The sequence below is a fragment of the Schistocerca gregaria genome, chromosome 1 (genome assembly GCF_023897955.1).
Source record: "Schistocerca gregaria isolate iqSchGreg1 chromosome 1, iqSchGreg1.2, whole genome shotgun sequence".
In the NCBI taxonomy this organism is placed as follows: Eukaryota; Metazoa; Arthropoda; class Insecta; order Orthoptera; family Acrididae; genus Schistocerca; species Schistocerca gregaria.
The window spans coordinates 987720542-987741057 of record NC_064920.1 but is presented as its reverse complement, the minus strand read 5'-3'; the positions used below and the strand labels follow the sequence as shown (position 1 = coordinate 987741057).

The 20516-nt window shown below is 41.8% G+C and overlaps 1 protein-coding gene across 2 annotated transcripts in view; it reads left to right on the top strand.

The window, feature by feature from the left end:
- Window positions 1–20516, top strand: part of LOC126277916 (NEDD8 ultimate buster 1-like) — a 109943-nt gene that overhangs the window by 47866 nt on the left and 41561 nt on the right. For both annotated transcript variants that reach the window (XM_049977488.1, XM_049977495.1), the window contains exon 5: window positions 8204–8361. In XM_049977488.1, the coding sequence (XP_049833445.1) occupies window positions 8204–8361 (158 nt within the window). The remainder of the gene's footprint in view (window positions 1–8203; window positions 8362–20516) is intronic.

Here is a 20516-nt window from a genome sequence, read left to right as displayed (position 1 = left end):
AGAACCTATCTCAGGTCCCATTCTATGTGAGAAGGCAATGCAGTTCAACGAAAAACTTGGACTGCCTTCGAACTTTAAAACGAGCATGGGCTGTTTAAAACGCTTCAAGTCAAGACACGGCTTTCATGAGCTTACAATACAGGGAGAAAAACTGTCTGCTGATTCTTCAGCAGCTGATTCTTTCAAAGTCAAAACTAAGGGACATATTAAGGGAAGTAGATTATGCTCTCAAAAATGTTTACAATGCTGACAAAACTGGACTTGACTGGAAAGTTTTACCAAGAAAATCTCTTGTTTCACGTCATGAATTGGCAGCACCTTGTCCTAAAACAAGCAAGGACCAGTTTACAGCTTTGGCTTGTGTTAATGTTACTGGACGTCACCGACTGGCTATGTTCGTCAATGGTAAAAGTAAAAAACCGCGTTATTTCAAGCACGTTTATATGTCAGCCTTGCGTGTTGTGACGCCTGGCTGGATAGTACGATTTTTATGAAGTGGTATCTGGACATTTTCGTACCCTCTGTAAAAGCTCATCAGCTAAAGAATGGGAAGAGGGAGAAAACATTACTTCTCCTTGACAATGCACCAACTCATCCGTCATGTGATATTTTAAACGAAAAAGAAGAGTTCATAAAGGTAATATTTCTTCCACCTAACGTAATCTCCTTATTACAGCCCATGGATCAAGGTGTTATTGAGACTTTCAAATGATATTACGGGAAAGAATTGTGTAAGTTATTGTTAGAAAGAGAAGAGGGTGGAGAAAAAAGTCTCTTAAGAAATCATAAGAATATTGACTTGAAAGACGCGTCCTAAATGATCAGCGCAGCATGGAATAGTGTAAAGGAAGAGAATTTGAAGAAACCATGGAATAAAATTTTGGACACAGAAAAAACTTCACAAGGTATGATTGAAAATGACGAACAGAATGATGCTAAAAGAAATAGATTGCCACGAATGTGATGAAGACGACGTTCATGAATGGATGAATATTGATGATGCAGATCCACGACATCAAATCATGCAGAACAGCAAGATTGTAAATGTCGTCACTGATAAAGATGATGCCGCCAGCATCTCATCAATCAGTGCTCCAGAAAGTGAAGATGAAAGTATACCAACAGCTTCTGAGGCATTCCCTTGTGTAGATACTGCCTTGCGATGGTTTGAAGCCTAAGATGAAAGTGACCAGTTTCAGATATCTGTAATGAAAAAAGTACGTGACTTAGCTGCTTGTAAGCGTGTAGGCTTGCATAGACAGACCAAAATAAAGGATTTTTTAAAACTTTTATTTTGTATACTGTGTGTGTTGTTCATGCAAAATGCGTATGTAATATGTATATATTTTTGTTTAATAAACTGTGCAACATACTATATATTCCTATTGAAGTTGCCTTTGTATGTTACTTTGTAATACTAAAAGAGATACTTGTTTTTATGAATAAATTTACTGTACAGTACAATAAAAATGTACAGTTCGATTATCCGAACAAACCAGTTTTCCGAACACCCATGTCCCCCAATTACTTCCGATAATCAACGCTCTACTGTACTTCCAAATGATATTTTTAGCTAAAAATAAATATGAATTTGGGATGAAATGTGAAATTCACAACCCCAATTGTGGAAGTGAGAGTATTTTCCTTACAGGTTGTGCATGTCTGCCTGGGGTTCAGTATTGTTTTATATTGTGGTGCAGAGTCTATTACAAGGCATTGGAAGACAATAGGTAGGAAATTAGAAATTCTTGGACATTAAAAAAGAAGTAAAAAGTATGTTATTAGTCACTCCTATACAACTGGTATTAAAATTATAACAGGAAAGCAAATAATGGTATTTAAGATATTATGTTGATGTTAGGAAGAATACATAACATTTTTAGGCGCTCAACACTGTTGAACTTTCCATGTGAACACTTGTCATTCTCCAAATAAGCCAGTTTATTTTTTACTCGGGTGACCTGACAAGGCTGTACAAACCTAGACAGTTGACCGAGTAATATGCCTGTCCCCGAAGATGCTAGTACTGTGGGGCCATTATGATCCTGCATGACACTGAGTATGCCCTCCTGAACTCATCAGTTCTACATTCACATGACAACTGAGAGATCCTGAGGAACATGCGCAGCAGTATTCCAGAGGAAACATGTCAAATTTGAATATGTGCTGGTAGACATTTCTTGTCAGTATGGGGCACATGGAGTGCTAATCTTCCGCATTTTCAAGCACGTAGTAAACTTCTTGCCAACTTGACTTTTTTGCTCGCCATTATCATATTGTTGCAGTTTTAATGATCAACAGTGAACAATTTATCAGAATATTTAGACTTGCAGATGTAAATCTGACACATTTCCTAGCCTTAAAGGGGAATTAAAAATTTAAATTAGCATTTCAAATTAATAAAGGATGAGGAAAGTGGCATTAGATGGTGGTTATGCTCGTATTGTCGCCCGCAATACGGACGGTGCAGCGCAATGAAACTACAAAGCTCCGTGCTGAGTTTGGCATGAAGCGGCTAGTATAAATTAAAAAACAAACCAGGGACCACCATCAACAATTTGAATGAAGTGTGGCCTGTATCTGACTGGTGTAGGTCGCACGATGACATCACTGTTAGTGGATAGTGGGCCAAATCATTCTTTGCATCACTCGCATGAATACTGCGGCAAGATGCAAATGAAATGATCGGCGCACCGATCTCAGGGGAGCGATATACGCGGTTTGCAATTAGTGACTGAACACGAAGTGTTCAGCCATATACGTCCACTAACAATGGGTCGTCAATGCCTCTTTTCCAGCCATTATCATCTGAAAAACATAAATCATAAAATACAAATAACATAGTGACATGGAGGGTTGAAATTTAGAAATGAAAATAGTAAAGTTAACTTTGACTATATTATTAAGGTACATTTTAACGTAAATTCATACAGTCGTGACAATGCGTCTGTAGCTAATCAGAGCAGGAACAGAACAGAACAAAAACCAGCGGACGCTAGACAAAATAATTAGACATAAAAATGACTAACAAAAATAAACAGAGGGTGTACGTCAGCAGATACATCGATAAGTACACACAGATGAAACTATAAGACAGGATGTAATATGGAATCTCTGACTCTGTAAATTTCGGAAATAATTTTAAAATCAAAATAAATACTACTAATTAAAAAGTAATACTACAAATTCTGGTTAACAATTATGTTAATATTAAACAGGTATTAAACTCTTCCTACATACAAATAACTGATAACAGTTCCTGTCTGCCAACCCTCGAGCCGGAACCTTCGAATATGGTTGGAAGTGACCCACACGAAAAGGTCCCTGTCGTCCCACCACCAGAGCCTGGGACAGAATGTGCGACAAGCTTCGAACTCCGGATCCCGTTCCACCACGGGAGGAGCAAGACCCAGTGGCGAAGACGATGGGGAAGGCACAACCGCAGGTGAACCAGCCTCCTGAGAGACCAGTCCTGGGAGGGGGGCCGGCTCTCACTGGAGCATCTCTAACTATGGCGATGCCGGTGTTGGAGCTACTGGAGGCTGCCAAGGCTGAGAACCATCGCAGTGTGGCGGTGTTACAGGTGGGAGGGGCGGTAGTGTCCTCTGAGAAAACAACACAGCAGACGGCAGTGGGGAAGCCGATGCCTGAGGGGTCGGAGGGTGAGTGCCCAAATGTGGACTTAGCTGATTTTGGTGACGACGTACCTTCAGGTCCTCTGCCTGCAAGTTATAGAGCCGGGTATCCCATTTTGCAAAGACTGGCGAGGACCAGGTCGGAAGATGTGCAACAGTGTCCTGGGGTGGCACCTGTGGAGGAGCTCTGCAGGGCTGCATTCTCCCATCGGTGTGGTCCTGTATGCCGTCAGGAAAAATGTAAACGCCTTCTCCGCAGGAAACTCGTGCACATACTTTTTCATCTGCGTCTTAAATGTGCGCACCATGTGCTCGGCTTTCCCATTTGATTGGAGATGAAAGGAGGGAGAGCAAAAGTGCCGAATACCGAAGTGCCTACAAAAATCCTGGAAGGTCTGCAAAATAAACTGAGGTCCATTGTCCGATACCACGGTGACTGGCAGACCTTCCACAGAAAAGATTTTTGTGAGTGCCTGGATTGCAACTTTTGAAGTGGTTAAGAAGCAGCGATCCACATATGGGAATCGGGAATAAGCATCAATGACAATGAGCCAAAAGCCATTGAGAAACAGGCCCACAAAATCTATGTGAACACGTTCCCATGCCTGGGTTGCAGGCGGCCGTGAAGAGAATGCTGACCTGGGAGATGCCTGTTGGCTCTCACACTGGGAAAAGGTGGCCAGCAAGGCTCAATTTCTCTGTCAATACGGGCCAGTACACATGTATGCGAGCCAAGGTTTTAGTACAGGAAACACCCTAGTGTCCCTCATGTAATAACGTGAGGACCGCCCTTCGCAAACTTGCAGGAACAACCATGCGAAGAGCTGTATCATCGGTAGCCAGAAGGAGAACTCCTTCCAAGACTGTGAGGCGGTCTCGTAGAACAAAATAATTTAGGAAGAGGGTACGAGGCCCGGCCTGGATGTCGGGACGACCACCCCTGCTGAACGAGGTAAACTACTTGCCAGAGAACTGGGTCAGCTGCCGTTTCCCTGGCGACTCTAGAACTAGTGATTGGGAAGCCATCAACCGCTTGGCGAGACGCCACATCCAAATGAAAACACACAATCTCCTCCTGATCGAACTTAGGATCCGGGCCCACCGAAAGACGGGAAAGAGCACCGGCATTGGCATGCTGTCCAGTAAGGTGAAAATGTATGTCATAATGGTACTTAGAGAGGAACGAGGCCCAGTGCTGCAGTCTGTGGGCCGCTGGCTCCGGAATCTGAGGTGAGGCCAAATAACGATATTAATGGCTTATGGTCAGTGATTAACTGAAATTTCATGCCATACAAGAAAGGGTGAAACTTTGTAACAGCGTTGACAATGGCCAAAGCCTTTTCCCCCGCCTGGGAGCAATGGGCCTGTGCGGGACTAAGAGTTTTAGATGCAAACGCCAGCGGCTGCTCGGAGCCATCCACGTTGCGATGGCCCAGGACCGCCCCCACCCCTTACTGCGAAGCATATGTAGCCAAGACCAATAGCTTATTGGGGTCAAAAGTAGCCAAACAAGGCTGTCACGTGAGGAGGCCTTTCAACGAGGTGAATGCGTGCTCACATGCAGGCGACCAATCAAAAGGAACACCCTTGCGCAGAAGGCAGTACAGGGGGCGGGCTATGGTGGAAGCCGGGAAATGAGCCAGTGGTAATAGGCAATCTTGCCTAAAAAAGCTTGTAACTCCTTCAGCGAAGTGGGCCGTGGAAGGTCGACGATACCTTGGACCAAATTTCCTAGCGGCTGGGTGCCGTGCCGAGAGATGGTGTAGCCCACATACTCAATGGACGGTTGGAAGAAGTATGACTTACGCAGGTCCACGGACCTGTATTTGAGAAAGAGGGTTCGAAAGTTGTGCAAGTATTCCTTTGTGCTGCGGCCTGTGACAATTATGTCATCCAGGCAATTAATACAATGAGGGATTGTTGACTTGGCGTGCTCAAGATAACGCTGAAATATCGCCGGGGCACTGGATATTCCGTAGGCCAACCACTGGTATTGGTAAAGGCCAAACGGGGTGTTGACGACCGCCACCCATTTGGAGTCCTCATGAAGTGGTATCTGATGATAATCCTCCGAAAGATCGATTTTCGAAAAATATTGGCCTCCCACCACGCCGGAGAACAATTCATCAGAACGAGGCAAGGGATAGGTGTCCACCACCAATTGGGAATTAATGGCGGCCTTCTAATTGCCCCAAAGACGTAATTTTCCCGAGGGTTTCCTGAAAATAACAAGGGGCAAAGCCCACTCATTAGAAGAAATGGGAAGAACGACCCCGAGGGCTGTCAGCCGGTCTAGCTCTGCTTTTACCTGAGGGCGGAAAGCCAAGGGAATCTGCCTCGCATGTAGAAAATACTGGCGAGCCGACGCCTTCAACGTTAAGTGAGCTTCAAAGTCTGAAACACGCCCCAGGCCCTCCTCAAAGATATCCTTAAAGTCAGAGGTCAAAGATTGCAATGATAGGGAACGTCTTTGGAGACCAACTGTATGGTGTCTGCGAAAGAAAAACCGAAAGCTTGAAAGGCATCCAACCCAAAAAGGTTAGCGGAGCTCGCGTCACTAGCAACAATAAAAGTAAGAGGGAGAATGACAGATTTGTAAGTAATGTCGGTAGTGAATTGATCCAGTAGGGGAATGAACCGTTCCATAACCGCGGAGATGCCGGTAAACTGGCGCCAACGGGTGCGACCCGAGGTGGGAGTAAGTTTCTGCATTCAACAAGGAGACTGCCGTGCCTGTATCTACTTGCAGTTGTAATCGGCGCGACCGAACTGACACCTCGATAAAGAGTTTGCGTGCTGATGCGTCGGGAGCCTGCCCCAATGAAACTTCCTGAATGTCAACGTCCATGTCCTCTGTACCTGCTTCCTTCGATTCTTTTGAGGCTGAGTGGCAAACTTTAGCAATGTGTCCTTTTTTATTACATTTGTGACAAACTGCCCAACACTGGGCGCACTCTGACCGATCATGCTGTATATAGCACGACACACAGGACGGTAACAGGGGCCGGTGGCCGGAACTCTGTTTACGCGCCGTACAGGAGCGGCCGTAACGTCCGGATTGTATCGCTCGCACGTCATCCACCCCGGAGGCAGTGGACGCAGCTGCGCCGCCTTGAACTCCCGTGACGTCGCACCACCCTTCCATCTGTTGACCTGCGGCGTGAGAGACTTCATACGATTGAGCAATGGACAGGACTTCCTCAAGGGAAGGGTCTTTCAACTGCAGGGCCTGTTGCCGGACCTCCCTATCAGGGGCCGAACGAACAATGACGTTGCGCATCATAACATGGGCATACGACTCTCGCAACTGCTCCGTGACAAAATGACACAGGCGACTAAGACCGTGCACAGTAGTGGCCCACGCTCGGTAAGACTGATGGGGCTGTTTCTTGCATTGATAGAACTCGACCCTAGCTGCCACAACATGTGTGCGGCACGATAATATGAAGACAGCAGTGAACACAATGTGTCAAAAGACAAGGACGAGTGTTCCTGCAATGGTGCTAGCTGCCACAAAACTTGATACAGCGAGGGAGATATCCAAGACAAGTAAAGAGCACGACATACCTCCGCATTGGCAACATGAAATGCCTGGAAATGCTGTCGAACGCAATGTTCATATGCGTCCCATTCCTCCGCCGTCTCGTCATACGGGGGAAAGGGAGGAGGGAATGGTGCTGGAGCAGACTGCGTGGAGAGCAACGCCAGAAGCGCTTGTTTCATGGTTGCCATGAGCTCCATCTGCTGCCCAACCAAAAGCCGCACTAAATCCTCCATGCCGTGGATAAGCTGCGAAACCGGGACAACGACACAGCACGCGAAAGAACGACCCTACTCATCGCCAGTTGTGTATTAACACGATTCACGTTGTCCGTCGCACTTCACATAGTGTAGACTGGGAACTGCCTGCTAGGCATGCCCAATGTAAAACTGACTGGGCACGGCCCATGCTGCCTGAGTTGTTGTTGTTCTGCCGGCAGAGGTTGCGGCCGAATTCTCGCGTGCCCTCTGGTGGATGGGACTTTACTTGCGGCAGCTACTGTCTGTGACGCACCGTGCCGATGTGCGCCTCCTGCGATCTTTCTGGTGGCTACTGCAGTGGGCATGCAGTCATGTGAATAATGTCATTGAGGGGGATAAAACAGTTTAACTTTATTACTAAACATTCTTACCTCTGTCTTGAATAAATTGATGGGCAAGTGTAAGCAATATACCTACTGGAAAACACGATAAAGGTAAAGAAAATTCTGAAACTATCATTCTGTTTAATTTGTTTCATCTCCAGGTAACAGTTCTTCACATTGGCACCAGTATAATTTTGCGCATACTTATAATATATTCTTTACCCACTGTTATTTTTCATTATATTGTAACCCGTGTTTGATTTCTGTATGTAATTTCAGTAACACTTAGTTTTTGTTTTATCAAATACTATCTTAGTGGTTCTCTGTATGCATAGTATTCCTTTCCTTTTTTTTAATTGAAATTACCTTTGCTTTTGATTGTGTTTCATAATATTTCATTGCTACTATTAAAGTGTCCCATTGTTAATTTATCTGTAATTTCAGATAGCTGATCAGTCAGGCAACATGCTTAAATTGCCAGCTTCAGAACAAAAAGCTTTGATTGTAGCAATGTCTCTACATGAGAAAGGTAGAGCTGCATTGAAAGAATCAAATTATTCATTGGCATTGTTGTTACTGCTAGAAGCTGACAGGGAATTTAGGTAATATTGCACCTATTTTAAATTTTTTATCATGCAACTGCTGTAAAAATGAATATTTGTGTGATGACTCACATAATAATAAGGTAATATTTTAAGTACTGCTTCATTAACTTAAGCTGATGCTTGGAACATGCATGCCAGTTGTCATTGTACATAGCTTAAGTTATCTTCTTTCCAGCAGTCTGTTTTTTTATTATTTTTATTATTATTATTATTATTATTTCCCCCTCCCCCCCCTGCTTGCATGTTTGCTTATTTTCACGCATGCTTCTAGGCTTGAGAACATCAGGCTTTGCTTGCTCTTTGGAGCTCCTTCCGAAAGCAAGGAGCTACATAACTCTGATCGAGAGAGAATCAAACATTGTCTCACTCTTCAGAACCTTTTGCTCAGAGGCTTGAAGTTACTTCTCTCCAACATAACATCACAGAAGCATAAATTTTGATGATAAATGGTGCAGGCAAGAGTGTTTTTGTACAACAAACCCTGCTTATTCCTAACAATTTGCCATATCACTTTATATGTGTATAATTCCCAGTGAGCTTACATTGTGCCATGACCATAAACAAAACAAGGGCAGACAGTGCGTGTTACGGGTATGGGCCTTAGTGTCAGTTGCATTTTGCACAGCCATCTCCACACACTCTCCTGTTTTACTGAAGGAGATAAGCTCTTCTTTTGTGTTCCCAATCATCCTGTTTCAAACACAATATACAGAGAAGCTTTATGAATCAAAAACAGATTTCACACGTTTGAAGTCTTGTGCATAGTTATAGGTAAATAGCCAAGAATTGCTGGGTTTCTCAGTCAGTCAGTAATGTTTACAGAATGAATGCTGCTTACTTCGTAAATGTGTGTGTGAGGCAGGGCAGCTGCAGCTGTATTCCAGTATATATTAGTGTAGATCACGTGATAATCAAACAAATTTAAAGGTTGTTGACTCAGCTAAATACCTGTGGATTTCAATTACTGGAATGATCACATAGATAAGTGTTTGGAGAAGGCAAACTAAAGACTGTGTTTTATTGACAGAGTGCTTAGCAGATGCAACAAATCTTCTACACTTTTCTGTGCTGTTCTGAAGTACTGCTGTGCCTTACCATATAGGATTGATGAAGAACGTTGAAAAAGTTCAACGAACGGTAGCTTGTTTCATATAATTGTGAAATAAATGAGGGAGTCTGCCATAGAAAATCAAGGATGAAATAACGTCCATATTATGAAAAGGACAGATTATTGCTAACCACATAGTGAAGATGTTGAGAGTGGCAGACAGGCACAACAAAAGGCTGCATCTTCGCACACACACACACACACACACACACACACACACACACACACACACACACACACACACACACGTACACACACACACACGTTCATGCAAGCACGACATTTGAACACATGACCACTGTCTGGCCAAAAGCTTAGTTGTTTATTAGTATTTTTGTTGTGTCTGTCTTTGATTCAGCATCTCCACCATATGGTGGGTATGGATCTATCCTTTTCATAATGTTGGTGTGTTGTAAGCAAGTTACAATGGCAGTCATTAAAACAAAGAGGTTTATCATTGCGATGAGATTTTTTTCATAATTTTAGTCACCAATTTTCTCATCAGAATGCGAAAATATTTTTTTGGCTCCCACTGACAGGGAGAAATGACAATTGTGATAAAATAAATCAGAGCTTGCACGGAAAGATTTTCCCCACTTGCTGTTAGAGTGGAACGGTTGAGAAATAGTCTGAAAGTGATTCTGAGAACCCTCTGCAAAGAACTTAAGTGCAGGGTAGTTGTGTTGATGCAGGAACCAGTTTCAGTGTGGACATCCTTATAGTCTGTTTGTTGCCATTTGGTATAATACAGTTCCATGATGAGAGGGCTCGCGAACTATCTGTTCTTTCTAGTTCTCAGAAAAGGTATTTATTAATGTTTCACAAGATGTCTCATCATGTTCAACAGTTGCAAAACTGTAATTATCCTAATTGATAATGAGTGATTCACATGTCCCTCAATGATGACTGTATGATTGGGAAATGTGCTAATGAACTAAGATTTTCTCTTAAATTTTCGGATACATCTGAGGGTGATTTTGCTCAATAGGATGATTCACTTATACATGGATACAGTGGAAATCATACCAGTTGCACGACAAAAGTTTATTCAAAATAGGTAACACATGAGGACATAGGATATATAGGATGTGCTGTTGTATCGTCAGAGGTCCCTCAGTCACTACCAGCCATCCATGACCGTAGGTCATACCCTTTATCTCTTCACGTCATGACACTAGGAGTAACATCCCTGTGTCTATCCAAAATGTTGGAGAGTTTCCCCAGGTCACTCCATGAAGGTCATCTAGGATAAAGCGAAATCAGCATTCATCATTAAACACAATACGATGCCAATCAACCTCAGTCTGTGTTCCTGGCAATGGCGCCACTACAAACACAACCTACCCATGGGATAGTACCGTATTTACCAGACTATAAGGTTATTTAATTGATAGATAAAAATCTAATCACTAAGTGGCAGCAGAACACACACATAAAAGATAGTTGTGATTAGCAAACTTTTGGAGCCAGTGGCTCCTTCTTCAGGCAGAAGGGTTGAAGGGGAAGGAAGAAGGGTGAAGGAAAAGGACTGGAAAGGTCTGTGAAGAGGGGTAGATTTCGGGAAAGACATCCAGAACCCTGGGTCAGGGGAGACTTAACGTACAGGATGAGCCTGACCTGCAGTTGTGGTGATTTTCCAGAAATCTACCCTTTTCCTAGACCTCTCCATTCCTTTTCATTTGCCCTTCTTCCTTCCCCTTCAATCCTTCTGCACGAGAAAGTGTGTGTGTTCTGCCACCACTTGGTGTGTAGATTTTCTTTATCCATCCAATTAAATAGTTTTAGCAAAAATTGATTTTAATGCTGCTACAGTGTATAAGGTTAGTTTTTTTTCCCAAACTTGTCATTTGAAAAGTGCAGGGCCTCCTTTTATTCTGAGATTAAACTATTGCAGCTTATGTCAACATTTTTACATTGTTTAATAGATTGATATATGACCATCTTGTATTTACAGGTTAAGCTTTGGCTATTTAGGTCACATGCAGATTTATTCTGAAGAATTCGTAAGGGTAGGTTGGGCAAACAATACACACACGCGAACAGGCTTCAGATTTCCCAGTAACTGAAGTACTTCATACAGTATTGACCTTTTTTGAACAATCAAGTGACATTTGATTTGCACAGTCTAGTGCAAGGGGTGTGCAAGGAACTCTGAAATAGCCACTACAACATTGTATTGCTCTGATTAAAATTTGACAGTTTTTTGAAACACAAGAGGACACAGCATTAAATTCTATCATCTTACCAACTCTTGTTGTATTTGAATAGGTGTGCAATGAAAGTTCCATACATATGTGGATACTGTATGCAAACATTTATGCTGCCTTTTAAGTAAAGGTAACGTTGAAAGGCAAAAGTGTTGTCCCCCCAAAACATTACTTGATTCTTAACCCAAGTTAGTATTTTATTTCATTATGAGATACTGTTATGATTTACTAAATTGGGACTGCAAATGAGAAATTTAGTTACTGTTCACGTGTTAGGATACAGAGTAAAAATGTTACCAGTTTTTAATCAGCTTCAGAGCAAGATGGTGACACACGAAAAAGAAAAAAAAAATAGAATTAAATGTCTAAAAAATGAAATTAATGTCCAAAAAATTAAATAAACATAATAAATTGATAGTAAGTGTTGCCGAGAGAATAAATTAGTGGCAAAACCCTTTGTGGAAGTAGTACCAGTAATACATCACTAGATCACAGAACACGCAGAAGTTTCAGAATTTAACTGAATCGTGATAGCAGTCCTATATTTGTGTGTTAGCTGGTGTTACATGTGACCTGCACCATAGAACAACTGCAGCTAATATTTCACGGTTGCTCAAGCCCAGCACTACAGAATGGTTAGAGGAAAAGAGTGACCCTAGCTTGGCTGAGAATTGGGATGACTTGGGAGGAGAATAGTGAGTGGATGGCATATTTCATATATTTCATCGTGCTGCCAACAAAGGGAATCTGTATCACATACTTTGGCTTTTTATGAACATCTACCATGTTTAAACAAGTTTGCCTGAATCCATTTCTGCAGGAGATGGTAAAAGTCTTCATATAGGCCAATGGTATGCTTACATGTTTTCTGCAGCAGTGTTGTCGACACTCACCACAAGGTTTGACAGGAATGAAAGCTGGAGCGTCAACTGCTGGTTCTACACAGCCAATGAGCGAGCAGCAGGTAAACGAAATGTTTGGAAGCAAGAAACAATGTAACATTCTCACGTCAGTATAGTAGTGAAATCCACTATGTATTTGAACTGTAACTACTACGCAACATATTTGGAAGAGACAGACAAATATTTGTGACAACAAAGATATAAATTTCACAACTGTGCTATTAGGATGATGGTGGTGATTAAAAACAGTGATACCGCAAACAACAGACTTAATACACAAAAAAGTTAGTGAAGATAAAAATTAATAAACCGTTGCTTTTTGTTTACTATATTTCTCCTCATATCAACAAAATTTAGATAGTCAGTAAATGAGCAATGTTTAGAACAGTCATAATATTAACATTTTAGACAGATATTTTGTCAGTAATATAGCATGTAATTTTGATTAGTCAGAATATGTTAAAAATAAATTTCTCTCAAGGAACCTCTTCAGAATATAAGTGGGTTGTTGTATATCCAGAGTAGTCTTATATTCAGGTAAGTATCATGATTCCCTAAGCCAGCTGCTGCTAGTCCCTGGCCAATGTACAAAATGACACAGAATATTGCTAAGAGTCCATTACTGGTTTTCAGATGACAGGCACAGATGTGAAGCGATTATGATGTGTCTTGTGCACAGTATGGTGATTCTCCCTTGAAGTGCTCAGAAGTGATTGACAAGAGCCTTTGTGAGAAGTATGTCTGCCGTCATGCTTCCATGCGGTCCAACGTTGGGCCACTGTCACGACGAAATGCAACATGAATCTGGATATTGCATAATTCGAACATCCGGACAAATGGAGATCCTCAATAATGCCCCTTTCAAAATCTGTCAGATGCCAATAATGCTGTCTCACATGAGTAAATGACATTTCCTCCTCCTTCAGTGATCGCTCAACATCTGATGCTGTTCAGCCCCCTCATATATCATACCCGACGTGCTAACAACGTTAAACATGAACAATACTAATGCACTCTGGTGGTCATTACACCTGTCACAGAGAATTAAAATTCTATTTATTTATGTGCCTGCTGATGGTGTGTGTGTGTGTGTGTGTGTGTGTGTGTTTTATATTATATTTCAAAAAGTTTTTCACTTATTTTCTAATATCTCTGTTGATGCAACTTGTATTGCTGTTGGGCAGTTAACCGTTTATTGGCTGTTAGGGCTGAGTGCTCTGCATCCCAGGCCTGACAACAGTGGTGAATGTATTACACACCTAGCTGGTGGGCTGCTGAACCAGCCCAATGACTGCTGTAGGCTGCAGTCACTGTAAGAAAATGTACATTTCAGTGCACATAGAACCATTCTTCAATGAAACTTCTTTATAAAATCGGTATCATACTGTGTGGTCTACTGTGCAGTTACAGTGATTGCAGTTTATGATAACTACAAAAGAGGACTTCAGAACTAATCCAAGCTCTCTGTTATAAGTTTATTCTGTAGTGAGAAAAAAATAGAAAAATAGGAACTCCTTTATTGATGATTGAAAATTTCTGTAGCTTGAGATTCACACTACCAAATATGTGCTTATACCTTACTAAAGGTGCCCGAAACACAGACTGCCTTGTGTTCTGCACGGCAGTGAGTGCTGCTGAGAAACTGCATGTATTTTGCTGCATTGTTTGCAATCTCTGATACATCAGTTGGATAATTCATGCCCTTTCAGATTATATGTATTGTATTGTATTGTGTGTACTTTGTGGATTAGGAAATTTATCGTTGGTGTGATGTCATGTGCTGGACTGCTGTTCAAATTGCTTGCGAACATTTTTATAAAATTTCAGATACTTATTTTAATGATTATTGGTGTTAATATTTGCTGTAAAAGAAATTTATTAGTGGATTTTTATTCATCAGTCTTTCTTTTTGTGTTATTGATTCAAGTGGTGTATTATTTGTGAATGTGCTTACGTCATTCATCGAAGTCTGAGCAGTGTAGTTACTTTCCGTGGCATGCACTTGCTGTAGTGGTTCTAAAGTACTGACAAAGTTTTTATGCACTGTATTCAGTTATTAAATTCGGTTGTTTTAAACCATTCATCCAAATATTAACAGGTGCAGTTGCAGCTGTAGCAGTTCTAAAGTACTGACAAAGTTGTTTGTGCACTGTCATTTGATTATTAATATTAGTAGTTTTCAACAGTGTCTCGTGCTGTTTTTGGTGGGATAACAGTTTAATTTATTTAGTATGGTAGTTTCAAGTCAGGATTTCTTATTGTTTCTGGTGAAATATTTCAGTGAAAGCTTTTGATCACTGTGTTCAATTTTGTTGAGTGTTCCAGTGGCCACTTGAATTTTTTGTTTTAGATACAAAATTGTATGAAGTTTTTGTGGTGTTAGTATTTGTCATGGTTTAGTAGTATTAATAATAGTAGTTGCTCTCTTAGTAGAGAGTGAAATTTGAGATCACTATCGTTAGTTCTTTAAATCCTTCTACTATAGTAGTTAGTGGTGGGTTGCAGTGTGAGATTTGTTCAAAGTATTTTCATTGTGGGGGGAGGAGGGGTGTTCAGTGGGGAAATCAGTGAGCATTCTAGCAAGATACTCTCCAAGAAATGCATATTTTTTAACAGAAATAAGTTAATAGAGGAGCAGGAGCACAAGACCTGTGCCCTTCAGTTGCAGTTGCAAAAATGCAAAGGATGATCTAGGTAGGATGGGGAGGGAGAAGGGGGCTGAGGAATGGGAACTGGCAGTTGGTAAGAACGCAGCTAGAACTAGGAGATATTCAGACAGTTGTACTTCGTGTATCACCAATCGGTTTGACCAACTGTCAAGAGTTTAGTGGCCAGGAGCATCTTGTACCTATAGGTGTAGGAAAAATGCAGCAGACCTCAGTAGGTAGACCCTAAGACAGTTGCAGTTTCAGATAAAATGGAGGTGGTTCTGCTGTTTGGTGGTTTGCATGGCAAAGGTGTTGGCCAGCAGTTGCCGGAAGTGTTGGGAGTGAGTATCGGGTCCCCAGAATTGTGAAGCCTAGAGCAGGGTTGCGAAGCTGACTGTTAACTTAGGAGAGTTATATAGCAATTTTACAAAAGAGGATCAGGTAGTGATTATGGGTGGAGCTGGGAATAGTCTTGATAGGGCTGGAGAGAATGTTGTAGGTGGTGTGTTGGAGTAGATAGCTACTCAAACTGGTGGCATGTGCATTTCATGTAACTGTTTCAGCATCATAATCGACTTCATCTTGTTACTGCTATTAGGTGTGTTAACATGGAGCTTGAGGTGATAATGTGGCTCATCAGAAGGCATAGCTGGCAGAGGGCATGGTTCACATTTTAGTGATGCCAGTTGAGTCAGCTTTCACAAAGTGTGGCCTGCACCTCGATAGGTATGGGAAAGGGAGGTTGATAGATGTTGTATGTGACAGCGTAGTGGGATAACTCATGGGAAAATGCATGTAGTCATTGGTGTTAGAGCTGCACCATTTTTTAGACTGAAGTCAGCTGATAGGTGTCCCTGCTTGAAGGAAGTTTTCCTAACAAAGGAACCATGTTCAAAGGAGGACAGGTATCTAAGTAGTGATGGAATTAGCATATTTTATTAAAATATTAGAGATACAGTTCATGAGCAGTTTATAGAGGTTGACACTGATATTGTTGGTATAGCAGAGCACCACTTAAATAATGTGACAATTTGGATCAATGTTTATCAAGGAGTTCTTTGCAGAATGGGGGAATGGCCATGTATGGATAAAAAAAAGTATTCCATTTCACTCTGTAGATGTATTAAAGCCCTGTACTGAACAGGTATTTGAATGTTGTGCAGTTGCAGTTGAATTTAGTGAAACTAAACTTCTAATTGTTGTTATTTATATGTCCATGAACTCTGATTTCAGAGCATTTCTGTTCAGGCTAGAGGGGGTTCTTGGTTCACTTTAAGGAAGTACCAAAAATTAGTGACTTAAATACTAATTCTGCATGTTATTGTGCAAGAAAAAGTGTGTTGAAAGATTTCCTAAATTCATATGTTTGATGCAGATTGTGTTTTTTTTTCCAACCAGGATGCAGCAGAACAGTAGCACAGCCATAGACAATATTTTTATTCATTCTCCATTGCCATATGGGCATTCTGTTAGTAAAAGGGTGAATGCCCTTTCAGACCATGATGCACAAATTTTAACACTAAAGGTGAGACCGATCATGACACTGAAACAGTTGCATGAGGTGCACATTTGTGCCACCAGTTTGAGTAGCTATCTTCTCCTTGGCACCACCTACATCATACTCCCCATCCCTATCAAGACTGTTTCCAGCTCCACCCACATTCACTAAATAATTACAAACTATGTATAAAAGCTAATCCAACAGAATTAGTTTTTTAAACCTCGTTAAGGAACAAGAGTGGCAGGATGTTCATAGTTCTGATAACATAGATAACAAATATAACACTATCCTTAACATGTCTCTCATGCTCTTTGAAAGTTGCTTTCCGTTAGAACATTCTAAACAAGGTAGTAACATTAAAAGGCAGCCTGGGTGGCTGACTAGTGGGATAAGGTTATCCTATAGAAGAAAGTGAGTGGGAATTGAATCAAAATGTTAGAAGCAGTCACAGTTAAACAACAGTAGCCCATTAGAGACAGTTCTGTAAGGTCCTTAAAATGTTATTAGGAAGGCAAGAAGAAGTATGTGGTACGCCACTAAAATAGGTAATTCACAGGAAAAAATTAAAACCATGAAGCAAGTGTCTGGTTAGCAGCACAAGGTCAAGGAAGTTAAGTCAGTATGTAGTAAAAATGTTTCTTTTACTGGTAAGTCAGATATATGTACATTATTTAAGTCACTTTCTGAATATAGCTGGTGAATTAAATAAAAAATTTAGTTTCTACAGGGAATTGTATAACACTCTTGAAAAATGCCTTTCCTAAACTGATATCTGAAATACTCCTCTGTGATACTGACAAGGGGAGATTGAGTCAATAGTAGCCACCAAAGACTAGGCGCTCTCATGGATATGATGGAGTACCTAACAGAATACTAGAGTACTGTGCTGCACCTGTTAGCTCTGTACTTAACCTTAACTGTAATTTTTGCTTTAGGAATGGTCAGTTTCCTGAATGATTAAAGTACTCAGTAGTTAAGCTACTTTATAAAAAGGGAGAAATAAACAATTTTATGCCTATTTCTATCCCATCAGTTTTTGCTCAAGTTATTGAAAGGGCTGTCTATGTAAGCATAATTAATCACTTCATTTCTCATAATTTTCTGAGAGATGGACAGTTTGCTTTTAGAGGTGATTTAACAACTAAAAATGCTATATTGTCTTTTTGGTATTTCGTGAATTAAACCAATGGTTTCGAATGATGGCATCTTTTTTGATTTAGCTGAGGCATTTGAGTTGATCACAAAATATTGCTTCAGAGATTGCACGATTATGGAATATGAGAAGTAGCTTACTATTGGTTTCCCTTTTACTTTAAAAACAGGCATCAAAAGGTTGTTCTCCACAGTATTGAGAATGACTACGATGTGGAGTCTGAGTGGAGCATGATCAAATGGAGAGGTGCCCCAGGGATCAGTGCTAGGGCCACTCCTCTTCCTTATTTATATAAATGATATGCTTTGTAGTACGACAGGTGATTATAAAATTTCTGTTTGATGACATCAGTTCATGTCTTATAGAAAATAAACTAATGCTAAATCACAGTAAGACTCAGTTTTTAAAGTTTCTAACAAACAATTCAACAAACCTTATGTTTTAATTACCTGGAATGGTAATATGATTAGTGAGACTGAACAGTTCAAATTTCTTGGTGTTCAGGTAGATAGTAAACTGTCATAGAAAGACCATCATCAAGATCTTGTTCAAAAACTTAATGCTGCTATTTTTACTATTAGAAAATATCAGAAGGAAGTGATTAGTTTTCATAAGTAATCTGCTTTACTTACTTTCATTCGCCTATGATATGTGGTATTATATTTTGGGGAAACACTTTCCATATTCAAAGGGTATTTTTGGCCAAGAAACAGGCAGTATGGGCAGTAAGTGGTGAAAGTTCTTGAACCTCTTGTTCACTTCAGTTAATTACTGTGGGTATTCTGACATTAGCCCCATCTCCCGCCCCGTTTCCCCCCGCCCCGTTTCCCCCCGCCCCGTTTCCCCCCGCCCCGTTTCCCCCCGCCCCGTTTCCCCCCGCGCCCCGTTTCCCCCCGCGCCCCGTTTCCCCCCGCCCCGTTTCCCCCCGCCCCGTTTCCCCCCGCCCCGTTTCCCCCCGCCCCGTTTCCCCCCCGCCCCGTTTCCCCCCGCCCCGTTTCCCCCCGCCCCGTTTCCCCCCGCCCCGTTTCCCCCCGCCCCGTTTCCCCCCGCCCCGTTTCCCCCCGCCCCGTTTCCCCCCGCCCCGTTTCCCCCCGCCCCGTTTCCCCCCGCCCCGTTTCCCCCCGCCCCGTTTCCCCCCGCCCCGTTTCCCCCCGCCCCGTTTCCCCCCCGCCCCGTTTCCCCCCGCCCCGCCCGTCAACCCCCACCCACGCCCGTTTCCCCCCCCCCCCCCACGCCCGTTTCCCCCCCCCCCCCCACGCCCGTTTCCCCCCCGCCCACGCCCGTTTCCCCCCCCCCCCCCACGCCCGTTTCCCCCCCGCCCGTCTTCCCCCGCCCCATAATCCAAAAAACCGCCTAAGCCTTAGAATTGAGTGCAAAGTAAGCGGAAGTTCTGAAAATTCTTAGTAGGTGCCGTCACAACTAACTTCTGCCGTCGAATATATGTGGTGCTACACAGTCATGCTTTGCAGACACAAAGATAAATACTGGCGCCAAAACCTCTGCATCAGTAAGTAAATTAAAAGAAAAGGTAGAAGTATGTAAACATTATGCCATGTATTCTTTCGTGTTTACTGCTATCTCATTTAAATCCTGTCTGCCTAATAAACTACGAAACTAGGATGAGACAACAGCAAACACTGGAGAATATACGTATCATGTCATGTTTATATTTGTATTATTTTTATGCTGAGTAGTGAAACAGATCAGCATAGTGAACACATTATTGTGGCCAAGATAGATACGAAGCCCACACCTACTACAGCAGTAAAAGTTTATATGCCAACTAGCTCTGCAGATGATGAAGAAATTGAAGAAATTTATGATGAAATAAAAGAAATTATTCAGATAGTGAAGGGAGACGAAAATTTAATCGTCATGGGTGACTGGAATTAGAGTGTAGGAAAAGGGAGAGATGGAAACATAATAGGTAAATATGGATTGGGGATAAGAAATGAAAGAGGATGCCGCCTGGTAGAATTTTGCACAGAGCACAAACTTAATCATAGCTAACAATTGGTTTAAGAATCATGAAAGAAGGTTGTATACATGGAGATACTAAAAGGTATCAGATAGATTATATAATGGTACGACAGAGATTTAGGTACCAAGTTTTGAATTGTAAGATATTTCCAGGGGCAGATGTGGACTCTGACCACAATCTATTGGTTCTGACCTGTAGATTAAAACTGAAGAAACTGCAAAAAGGTGGGAATTTAAGGAGATGGGACCTGGATAAACTGAAACAACCAGAGGTTGTACAGAGTTTCAGGGAGAGCATAAGGAATCAATTGACAGGAATGGGGGAAAGAAATACAGTAGAAGAAGAATGGGTAGCTTTGAGGGATGAAGTAGTGAAGGCAGCAGAGGATCAAGTAGGTAAAAAGATGAGGGCTAGTAGAAATCCTTGGGTCACAGAAGAAATATTGAGTTTAACTGATGAAAGGAGAAAATATAAAAATGCAGTAAATGAAGCAGGCAAAAAGGAATACAAACGTCTCAAAAATGAGATCGACAGGAAGTGCAAAATGGCTAAGCAGGGATGGCTAGAGGACAAATGTAAGTATGTAGAGGCTTATCTTACTAGGGGTAAAATAGATACTGCATATAGGAAAATTAAAGAAACCTTTGGAGAA